We start from the raw sequence: 11,833 nt of genomic DNA, 5'->3' as shown, positions 1-11,833 counted from the left end.
TAAATGGCGGGGGTGCATTGTGAGTCCTATAAGCTCCCATCACAGTCCATCAGATGCGCCATATGCATCTCGTTGTCGCCTCCCAACATGGATCTGATTGTGATTTCTACTAGTCTTATATTAATAAGTAGTCAGCATGTGGCACATTTGTACTATGTGATGATAGTCTCTAGTCTACTTAGCATTTTTTATATTCTGAGTAGACTTCTCATTGGTATAATATTGTGTCAGCCCTACCAGTAGCTCAGTGGATAGAGCATCGACCTGTGGACTGAAGGGTCCCAGGTTCGATCCCAGTCAAGGGCATGTAGCTTGGTTGCGGCACATCCCCAGTAGGGAGTGTGCAGGAGGCAGCTGATCGATGTTTCCAACTCTCTATCCCTCTCCCTTCACTGTAAAAATCAATAAAATATAATAAAAATAATAATTGTGTCAGTAAGACTGGATTGTAGCCTGGCCATTGTGGCTCAGTGGTTGAGCATCATCCTATGAATCAGGAGGGCACGGTTTGATCCCGGTCAGGGCACATGCCTTGGTTGCAGGCTTGATCCCCAGTGTGGGAGTGCAGGAGCAGCTGATCAGTGTTCTCATCATTGCTGTTTCTCTCCCTCTCCCTCTCCCTCTCTGAAATCAATAATATGTGTGTGTGTGTGTATGTATGTGTGTGTATATATATACACACATATACACATATATATGTATATGTGTATATGTATATATATGTACGTGTGTGTGTACACACACACACACACACACACATACATATATATACACACATACACTAGAAGCCCGGCGCACGAAATTCGTGCACTTGGTTGGGGGCGGGGGGGGACGTCCCTCAGCCCAGATTGGGAGAGTGCAGGCCAGGGGGAGGGACCACGGGAGGGCTCTAGGGCAGCGGTTCTCAACCTGTGGGTCGCGACCCCTTTTGGGGTTGAATGACCCTCTCACAGGGGTCGCCTAAGACCATTGGAAAACACATATATAATTACATATTGTTTTTGTGATTAATCACTATGCGTTAATTATGTTCAATTTGTAACAATGAAATTGGGGGTCACCACAACATGAGGAACTGTATTAAGGATCACGGCATTAGGAAGGTTGAGAAACACTGCTCTAGGCTGTGTGCAGCCCGATTCGCTCAGTCTGGATCAGCCAGACCCTAGCAGCAAGCTAACCTACTGGTCGGAGCATCTGCCCTGGTGGTCAGTGAGCAGTTGCGCGGCCTTAGCATATCATTAGCATATTATGCTTTGATTGGTTGGCTGATTGGACAACCGGACACTTAGCATATTAGGCTTTTATTATATAGGAGATATATATATATACATACACACACACACACACATACATATACATACAAACATACACATACATGCATACACACACACACACACACACACACACACTAGAGGCCCAGTACACAAAAATTTGTGCACTCGGGGGGCGGGGGGGGGTCCCTCAGCCTGGCCTGTGTCTTCTCACAGTCTGGGACCCCTCAGGAGATGTCCACCTGCTGGCTTAGGCCCACTCCCTGGGGGATTGGGCCTAAGCTGGCAGTCAGACATCCCTCTGGCAGCCCGGGAGCCCTCGGGGGATGTCCACTTGCCAGCGGGGAGCAGGCCTAAGCTGCAGTCGGACATCCTTAGCGCTGCTGAGGAGGCAGGAGAGGCTCCCACCACCACCGCTGTACTGGCAGCCGTCAGCCTGGCTTGTGGCTGAGCAGAGCTCCCCCTGTGGGAGTGCACTGACCACCAGGGGGCAGTTCCTGCATTGAGCGTCTGCCCCCTGGTGGTCAGTGTGTGTCATAGTGACCAGTCATTCCCAGTTGTTCTGCTGTTAGGGTCAGTTTGCATATTACCCTTTTATTATATAGGATAGAGGCCTGGTGCATGGGTGGGGGCCGGCTGGTTTGCCCTGAAGGGTGTCCTGGATCAGGATGGGGTTCCCGCTTGGGTGCCTGGCCAGCCTGGGTGAGTGGCTGATGGCTGTTTGCAGGCTGGCCACAGGCCCTTCAGGGTGGGGGTCCCCCCTAGGGTGCCTGGCCAGCCTGGGTGAGGGGCTGATGGCTGTTTGCAGGCTGGCCACAGCCCCCAGCCACCCAAGCTCCCAGTGGAGGCTGGCTGGAAGGAGGTATCTGGGGTTTATTTATTTTCTATAATTGAAACTTTGTTGCCTTGAGCGGAGGCTACAGCTGGCCAGGGCAGGCGGGAAACTTGGCTTCCTCCATCGGCGGGGCAACCAAGCCTCCTGCTTGCTCCAGCTCCATGGCTGCCGGCCGCCATCTTGGTTGGGTTAATTTGCATATAGTCACTCTGGCTGGCGGGCGTGGCTTGTGGACATGGCTTGTGAGTGTAGGGGATGTATGGTCAATTTGCATGTTTCTCTTTTATTAGATAAGAGAGAGAGAGAGGGAGGGAGGGAGGTGAGTAACTTACAATACTTACCGCATACAACACTATATTTTACTCTGTAAACCTTTGGCTCAGCATTTGACCAGCCCTGATTGACAAATTGCAATCTTATGTCTTGCAGATGCTGTTGATGGAGTGATGAATGGTGAATACTACCAGGTACAGAGTACTCTTAATTGTGTTGAATTATAGTGGTCAAGAGTCTTCCTTTCCTGTAATTTGAGTGGACTGATTTAGGAAGGACCCCACTCCCTTGATTTTCCTGGATATATTAATAGCTGGTATGTTACCTGCCAAAGTAGAAGGATTCGAAGAGAAGTGACTTATAGAGCTTGTTTTTTAAAATGTTATTGACCAGGCCCTAGTGTTAACCAGCTTTATTCTCAAGAAATTACCCTTGATGGTGATGATTATGATGATGAAGATGATGGCGGCTGCGGTGAATTTAAACACTCTCTGTGATGTGCTGTTTATACTTATTTAATTCTCACAACAACCTGAGGTACCTGTACTGTTGTTATTCCTGGGTTACAGGTGAATAAATTGAGGCACACAGGTTAAATCAGTAGTCTAAAACAGCAGTCGCCAACCGGTGGTCTACGGACCACTGGTGGTCCACGAGGTCCAAAAGGTTGTCGACCGCTGGTCTAAAGTAACAAAGGCAGTAAGTATGTGGTGGGGCCAGCATTTGAACCTTTTAAACCAAGGGTAAACTAATTTTTACTTTTTCTATAAAGGGCCACATAGTAAAGATACTAAGCTTTGTGAGTTATAAGGTCTGTCAAACTACTCTGTTGCTACAATATGAAAGCATCCATAGACAGTACATAAACAAATGGGCTTAGCTGTGTTTTAGTAAAATTTAATTACAAAACAGGTGGCAGGCCTCCTGATTTGTAGTTTCCGATCCCAGGTTTAGAGATTGGCCTTTAGAGTGAAGTAGAATGGGGTTTAGATCCTGGCTTTATCCTTACTATAGGGATGGGGAACGTCTGGCCAGCAGGCCATATAAGGCCCGAACTGGCCCTGCCAAAGCATTAGGGGCGAGTTAAATGTTTGACCAAATATAGCTGGCTAATTTTTTAAAATATGTTTTTATTTTAGAGTGAGAGGAAGGGAGGGAGAGAGAGAAACGCTGATGGGCTGCCTCGTGTACTCCCTCTATTGGGGATCAGGCTCACAATCTGGGCATGTGCCCTGACTAGGAATGGAACCTGTGACCTCTTGGTGCATGGGGCAATGCTCAACCAACTGAACCACACTGGCCGTGAAAAAAGATAATTTTTAAGTTGATAATTCTCTGTGGCCCGTGAATGATGTTACAAATATCCAAATGGCCTTTGGCAGAAAAAACATTCCCCATCCCTGCTTTACTAGCTATGAATTTGGACCTGTCATTTCTTTGTGCCTCAGTTTAATTCCCAAGCTGAAAAAATGGGAATAAAAACTTGCTTTGCAAGGGTGTTTGGGGAAAGAGCTTTTATGTTCCTGATACATGAAAAATACTAATAAGTTAGTTACTACTAGTACTTTAAATAATTTTTTCCACCTTTGTAGATAGTCTAGTTAGGTTAAACTGGTAATCCCTAGTTCAAGCGGTGAAATAATTCTCTAAAGATTAAGTTCTGTTTGAGTTTTTGTCAGTTTATTAGCTCCCAAATCTAACCCACTATAAAGAGCAGTCTGCGCACGTGCAGGCATGCCTCATGATTGCCTGCCTTTTTGTTTTTTTCCTTGATGTGTAACTATACATTTTCTTTTGGACTCTTCTCAAATTCACTATATTTTGATGAAGATGGTATTAAGTGACCTATTTCCTGCATTGTATAATAGCATTTAGGTCTTAAGGTCTAAGCCTTACTCTACTATGTACTTACCTTTGTTACTTTGAAAATACCACATAATCTCTGTCAGGTCAGGAAACCAAAACTGATAACAGTGTTTCCCAGTAACTCCATTACTCACCTCCCTGACTTTCCTATCTCCCACGCATGTCCCATTTATTAACAGATAGGATAACAACTACTCTGCCTCTTCCTGGGCGGTAAGGATTAAGTGTGGTAATGTTGAAAGCTCCCTATCAGGTTGTGTTATTGCTATTAAGGTCATCCTTCAACATTTTAACCATCTTTAGTGCTGTACATAACCAGGGGTTCTAACTTGGATGAAGTGCATTTCAGGAAGGAGTTTTTGGTACTGATAGAGTACAATTATGTTTTGTGTTAGGAGAGTAATGGTCCAACAGACAGTTACGCAGCTATTTCACAAGTGGATCGATTGCAATCAGAGCCTGAAAGTATCCGTAAATGGAGAGAAGAGCAAATGGAACGCTTGGAAGCCCTTGGTAAGGAATCCCTTTCTGTCTTTGGGTATCTGTTTTCAGTGGAATAGTTGACCTTGACTCTCCTTTTATTCCTTTGTCACTTGCATTAGCCATTATGTCCTTGTCTGGTGTTTGGGACGTTAATCTTTCTAAACCTGAAGGTCACCAGACTACTCATGTGGAGATCCTTAATGACAGGCTATTGTGTAAGGATTAGGGCAGCCCAGAAAGCAGCAAGTAGATCCTCTCCTCTCACGAAGAGCAGAGTGGTGCCAGGGAAGGGAGCCGTGGACTTGGAGTGAGAAGACTGGGTTTAAGGCTCAGCCTTAGCCCTTACCAACTGTGCACACTTTCTTGCACAAACCTTGCAGAATCTGTTTCTTCATCTGAGAGGAGTAAGATCGGTGTTACCAATCCCCCGGGAATTCTGCAATGGTATTTATGAGAGCGCTTTGTAAACTTGAAGTAGCGCTTAAGAGGAAAATGTGAGCTGTTAGAAAACATACAATTTGTTTTTCTTACCCTCATATCCCTGAAAGGTAAGTTTTTACACTTTTATGGGTGAGGAAAGTGAAAAGCATAGGTAGAGTAAGTTTTTTAATCACACAGATAAGAAGTAGAGTCCGAATTTCAGCTTAAGTCTGCCCTGTTTCAGAGTCCATACCCATCCCTTCAGCCCCATTGCATTTAGTATACACCATCTCGTTAGGCAGGCTGAGCCGAAGATCAGCGCCAGCCAGCCTGGCCTAATGTGAAGGGCTCTCTGTGTACATGAAGTGTCAGCTGTTGGGCAAGATCAGGAGAGACTTGGTATCTGTATATTCGGGTTAGAGAGTTATGGCAGAGTGTGGGTATTTTTTTTTTCTCAGCTTTTTATTAAAATTTCCAACAGAATAGTTCAAAGAAGATACGTGTATTGTAAATACACAATCACATACTTTTTCTGGTCCATTTTAAGAGACGGACATCATATACTTCATGCCTAAATATTTTATTGTAAATCTAGAAATATAACATTCTTCTCTATAACCACAGTGTCAGCATTATTTCTTCCTAGACACCACTGAACTCGTAAAAATATGACTCATTTTTCAGGTGGGGTAACTGACACCTAGAAATAGGAAGGGATGTGACCCTGATAACACAGGCAATTAATGTAAAATCTGTTGCCTCTCCAGCCCAATTTATGTGACTCAAAATACTGGGACACTTATGTTTGAACGTTTACAGCACTATCCACTAGTCATTTCTGTGGTGACGGAAATATTCTGTATCTGTGCTGTGCGGTGTGGCAGCCACTAGCCACATGTAGCTATAGAGCACTTTAAATGTGGCTTGTATGACTGAGAAACTGAATTTTAAATTTCATTTAATTTTAATAAACTTAAATAGCCACATGTGGCTAATAGCTACTCTACTGGAGGGTACAGCTTTAGATAGATGAAAATAGGTCTTCATGGTGCCGGCAGCCTCAGCCCTTGCTTATTCTTTGTATAGCTCTTCTTAGTAGGCTTAGAGGCAGGACTTAACTGGTATTGCTACTACTAGATATTTTTCATGTTACAGAACCCAACTTTCTCTTTTCCCAAAGTTTAGCAAAGTTGTCTTGTTCGTGGAGAGTGTTCACTTTAGTGTCTGTGAAAATTGCATTTTCTTCTTCGATTATCAAATTGAACATTTGGGAAATATTCCATGAAGTGTATTGTCTTCTTAACTGAAGATATCTTCCTGAGGGAAGTCAAACATTTGACCTTACATTCTAACTGAATTAAATTGATCCATGAACTAGGTGTTTCTTCATTTTCACCTTTTTTCTTTGCAAGAACTGTGAGAAGGCACAAAATGCTAAGAATAGAGAACCAGTGTCAATGGTATGCAGCTTAGTTACTGGCTGTTGTGAAATAATTTGCTTTTCTGTGAATAGTAATGAGGATGGCCAGAGGAGACAGCTGTCAGTGTGCCCTGCTTTCTAAGGGGACTCTTTATCCCTCCCTCCCTCTTCTCTCTTCCATACTCAGAGATTGTATTATGGCTTGGATAGTTGTCTCAGCAAGCTAAACGTTTAAGAATTCTAAATTCTTATTGCCAGTGTCACTTCATAAATCTGTAAAAGAAGACAATTTAAAGGACTGTTTTATGCAGAACCTACAGTTTGTACAGATGGTAACAGTTTTTTTTTTAAATATATTTTATTGATTTTTTACAGAGAGGAAGGGAGAGAGATAGAGAGCTAGAAACATCGATGAGAGAGAAACATCGATCAGCTGCCTCCTGCACATCTCCTATTGGGGATGTGCCCGCAACCCAGGTACATGCCCTTGACCGGAATCGAACCCGGGACCTTTCAGTCCGCAGGCCGACGCTCTAGCCACTGAGCCAAACCGGTTTCGGCAACAGTTTTTATTTAGACAAAAATTTGAGTAAATTTCCATGATATTTTATTCCTACTATGTAATAACATTTAAAAAGTTATCAGACTACACAGAAAGAAAATACTCCTCAATCAAAAGGTAATTTTTTGGAAGTAATCTCACCAGTCTTGAAAAGGAGACCTTGCATTTTGAAAATAGTATTTTCCAGTTTCTTGCCCCCATGGCACTGGCAACCCTCAGCATCTCCCATTGCATCATAGCACCCTCCATTCCGCATACACTTAGTGACGTGGACAGACATGCACCAGAAGTTTATCTACTTGAGTCATCAGTGGAAAATCTGAGTAAAATAATTATCCTCCGAGCAATAGGTCACCTTCTGATAAGTTAGATAACAGGGCGAAAGTTCTTTTATAATGTGAAACTTGGAGTCTTTAGATGCTGGTAGGCTGATTCTAGCAGTTGCTGCTTTCTGCAGGTTGTTTCTACAAGACATTTTTTTGCAGAGTCCCTAAAATGCCCTCAAATGCTTCATTTCTTCCCTTGAATGGTTGTCATCACCACTGCTTTATACTCTCCCCCTTGAGGATACTAATTACAGGGTGGGCTCTGGCTCTACACTGTCCAAACTGTAGTCTGGACCAGTGGCTACCACCTTCAGTTCCATCGTAAGATTATTTCTTGGCTTGCTTCCCTTTCTGTCCCGCCCTTGGAGGCAGCATAATGAAGTAAGAATATGTGAGCTTTACAGCCAGACCTGGGTTTGAGTCTTGGTTCTGTCACTCACTGTAACCTTTATAAAGATTTCTCACTTTCTGAGCTGTAGTTTTTCTCATTGCTGACTATGAGACTACAGTTTACTTTCTTGGGATTGTTGTAAAGATTAAATGAGAAAGGATGTCCTTAAGAGCATGTTTTCAAGTGAAGTATCTGGGTAACTTGAGGTGTCAACTGCGGCAGTGGCTGTGACACACTGCCTTTTCTCCCACTATCTACTGACATGTGTCTCTTTATTTTAGTTAAATGTTAGGAAAACCCATATTTAAACCCGAAAAACTTCCTGCTGGGTGTGCATTTTCTCTAATTTCTGGAACCTTTGTGAATAACTGCTAATAATGATCCCCAACGCCCTGCAGTTCACTCCACTGGAGTTTCTCTTTAGCTCTGTCACAAACTCACTGTGCAGTCTAAGCAGAGATAAATATTTTGCAGTCCTCCTAACTCGAACATCTATATTCTACTGTTCCCTGGTTCCTAAATCTCTACCTCTGGTAATTTTCCTAATAGCATCCTGCTTCATAGAGGTGCTTCTACCATATTTAGTTAAGAGAGTGCCATCTTGTGTTTTATAGAACAATTAATTGTCAACCTCAGGTGTGGAATATAAATTGTGAGATTTTGTTAAAAGATTATCTAATATGGCCTGGCTGGCATGGCTCAGTGGTTGAGCATCAACCTGTGAACCAGGAGGGCACAGCTCAATTCCTGGTCAGGGCACATGCCTGGGTTGCAGGCTCATTCCCCAGTGTGGGGCGTGCAGGAGGCAGCCGATCAATGGTTCTCTGTCATCGTTGATGTTTCTATCTCTCTCTCCCTCCCCTTTCTTCTCTGAAAGCAAAAATACATTTTTTAAAAAGGGACTATCTAATATGAATAGCCATCCCTGAACTAATATTGGCAGCATTGTTAAAGAATCATCTATAGCCCTGACCAGTGTGCCTCAGTGGTTACAGTGTCGGCCTGCACACCAGAGGGTCGTGGATTGGATTCCTGGCCAGGGGTTTCGATCCCCTTAGGGCATGTGTGGGAGGCAACCAATTGATGTGTCTTTCTCACAGCAATGTTTCTCTCTTTCTCTCTTTCAGTTCCCCTTCCTCCCTCTCAAAAATCACTGGAAAAAATATCCTCCATGAGAATTAACCAAAAAAGAAAAAAAAAAAATCTGTAATTGCTTTTTCCCTAGTTGGTGCCCCCAAAGGCTTGTTTCTATTAAAAGTCAGTATTTCCGCTCTTGTGCCACCCCCCCCCCCCCCCGCCCCTCCTAAAGTCCTAAAGAAAAAACCAAAAACAAACTACCAACTAGTGATAGTGTCAGTGGACTGGGATAAAATGTGGTGAAACACCTTGGATAGAATCGCTGAGCAAGAGCTGGATGTACAAACAGGGAAAAATAGAATTTTTTCTTCTCTCCTGACTATTCTCCCAATATACATTTGCACAGGTTTTGTTTCATTTGTATCATTTTTCCTTTCTTTCAAAGATGCCAACTCTCGGAAGCAAGAAGCAGAGTGGAAAGAAAAAGCAATAAAGGAGCTGGAAGAGTGGTATGCGAGGCAGGATGAGCAGTTACAAAAAACAAAAGCAAACAACAGGTTAGTCCATGGTGCTTCTTGGCACAGCTTGTATTCCAAGATTGAGTCAAATCCATTTCCAAAGCCAGGACAGGTTCTCAGCTGCTAATAACGCTTTTAGTGTGAAATGTGTTCGCAGGTTTTCGAAAAACGCTTGAAATAAAGGTTGCAAGTCTCTTGGTTCATGTGAGCATAATTTAGCTGGTAGCCTTCCCAGTTATAGTGAGTTTAGCTCTTCAACCAAGAGTTTGATTCATATGTACCACCTGTAATGGTACGATACAGCAGAGGAAAAATTATTTCATGGATCAGGTCCATGTATAAAGATGTAACCCTGAAATGAAAGGCCGTTTCATGACTATAATACCAGGATCTTAGTCCGCTGGAAATGATACATTTCATCATGTTGTATCCCCTAACTACAACCCTGCCCTCTGAAAGCTGCTTCACAGAGGAGTCTGTTAGCGGGGAAATGTGATTGGTAATTAGGTAGCCAAAGAAGGTCGTCCAACACAGCGACTTCAGAATTAAGGGTTCTCTGGGTATTTATTTGTGTCTAAAAAAATCTTGAGTTGACTTTTAAAAAAATGCTCTTGAGTCGTCGGAGGAAACATTCTCGTATCCCCACTGACCAGTAGCTGTGTCCTTGATGCTGCATGCCTAGCGTCCATGAGGAATTGGCTCAGAGAGGCAGAGGCAGCGCTGCTCGCCACGGTGTCCGTGGGCTTGCTTTCCCTGCTGGATTGACTTCACTCACTTCAGTATAAAGACAGGTTTGGGGGATAGTTTTAATTTTCAAGGTAAAGAGTCTTAGGCTTCTATCCTCAGAGGCAGAAGTGGGTTTAAGTGCCCATCTCTCTGTCAGCTCTATTATATGGAAATTTGCCAAAAAAGAGGGAGCTGATGGCTTTGCCAGCCAGTGCCATTGTGGGGCAACCCTGGTAGAACAGATGGACTGTTTATGTAGCAGTCTTCAGTGATCTCCTGTTGGCCATCCTTGGTTCTGTCATTTGCCCCTCAGATGCCAGGTTTGAGCCTCTGTCCTGGCCACCTTCCTGTGGCGGATGCATTCTCTGTGCTTACTGGTTCCATTTGAAGTTCTGGGATAAGTGTGGTGGGACTGCTCTCAGGTTGGGGGCTTCTGCTGAGCTTGTGATCGCTTTGAAGTGCTGACAGGCCAGGCCTCTTTATCTTTTCCTTATTCAAGACGGTTTCCCCCAGCTGTGAGTTCACAGCTCTAAAGAGAGATGAGTGGGTGCTTTGTATAGATGCTGTTTACCCTAGTGCGTTGCCTTAGCCTATCAGTCTGCTCTGAAGTATTTGGCAAAACTGGGCTGACCCTCCCTGTTCAGGGTCCCTGAGGCTTAAGCAAGTTGACTTTCAGATTCTCAGACTTAAAATATTATGCTGGGGATAGGTTTCCCATTGCAGAAATTTTTTCAAGCCAGTTTTGCTAAACTGAATCCCTTCTGTCTGTATACAGAATCGGTTGTCCTTGAAGAAACTGATTACACCTGTTTTTAGGAGCTGAGTCTTAAAGGTTTAGTCCATCTGGGCATTGATTTAGGCCTTGGTGTACTTTTCTTTACGTTGAATTTGAGGATGTTGGGTTGGATAGTCTCAGAGATGAATTTCAGGTACCAGAGAGAGGAAGAGAGTTAAACTTACCACTCATTGGAAATGTAGAACTGTTTAGAAATCAGATCACTTGCCTTGTAGAAGCCTTGCAGCACAGACAGGGCTGACCCTCAGTGTGAAAAGCTAGTGCCACACTAGCCACTGTCACCAAGGATCCAGGGATGGTTTTTACACTTCACGCCAATTCTTCAGTGGCTAAGGTGGAAGCCATTGTAGAACCGCTTTGGGGACTTCTTCCAATGGCATACACCCTCCCCTGGAGATTTCGACATTGCTTATGGCTCTCCCTTCCCCCATTTAAGCTCGACTCAAACATTAGAGTCGCATGGGACTAAAGAAGTCTCAATTATCTGTTTAAAGTGACTTATCTTTCTCATTGTCTGTCTACAGGTAAATAGTGAATATTTTGAGGAAAGAAAACGAGGGTGCTCAATTCAAGCATTCTCATTTTTACTGGGTGATTTTTGCAGCAACTGGATGTTTTAAGGGGGACCACAAGGATAAGGCAGGGAAGTTTGAAAGAGGAGACTCAGGGTAGCAAGGGCCTATTTTAATGCAAGTATCTCAGGCTTCCTGCTTGCAGATGCCTCCGTTGAAGCCTTCAGAGCACATCTGTGCCAGGCACCGTGCAGGGGGCAGACAACAGTCAACAGACCTTGTCACAGCATCTCTAGTCTGTCAGTCCTCAGACTGCATCTCCCTCCTTTTATCCTGAGTTGGGGCCTAAATGTC

The 11,833-nt window shown here is 43.9% G+C and overlaps 1 protein-coding gene across 9 annotated transcripts in view; it reads left to right on the top strand.

Annotated features, from left to right (window-relative positions):
* CLTA (clathrin light chain A) overlaps positions 1-11,833 on the top strand; it is a 43,740-nt gene that overhangs the window by 8,402 nt on the left and 23,505 nt on the right. For all 9 annotated transcript variants that reach the window (XM_023744020.1, XM_023744021.1, XM_023744018.1 and 6 more), the window contains exons 2-4: positions 2,539-2,576; positions 4,644-4,761; positions 9,373-9,484. In XM_023744020.1, the coding sequence (XP_023599788.1) occupies positions 2,539-2,576; positions 4,644-4,761; positions 9,373-9,484 (268 nt within the window). The remainder of the gene's footprint in view (positions 1-2,538; positions 2,577-4,643; positions 4,762-9,372; positions 9,485-11,833) is intronic.

This window comes from Myotis lucifugus, unplaced genomic scaffold (assembly GCF_000147115.1).
Source record: "Myotis lucifugus unplaced genomic scaffold, Myoluc2.0 scaffold_424, whole genome shotgun sequence".
Taxonomy (NCBI): domain Eukaryota; kingdom Metazoa; phylum Chordata; class Mammalia; order Chiroptera; family Vespertilionidae; genus Myotis; species Myotis lucifugus.
Note: the sequence above shows the minus strand (reverse complement) of the source record. Positions and strands in the feature narration are given on the sequence as shown.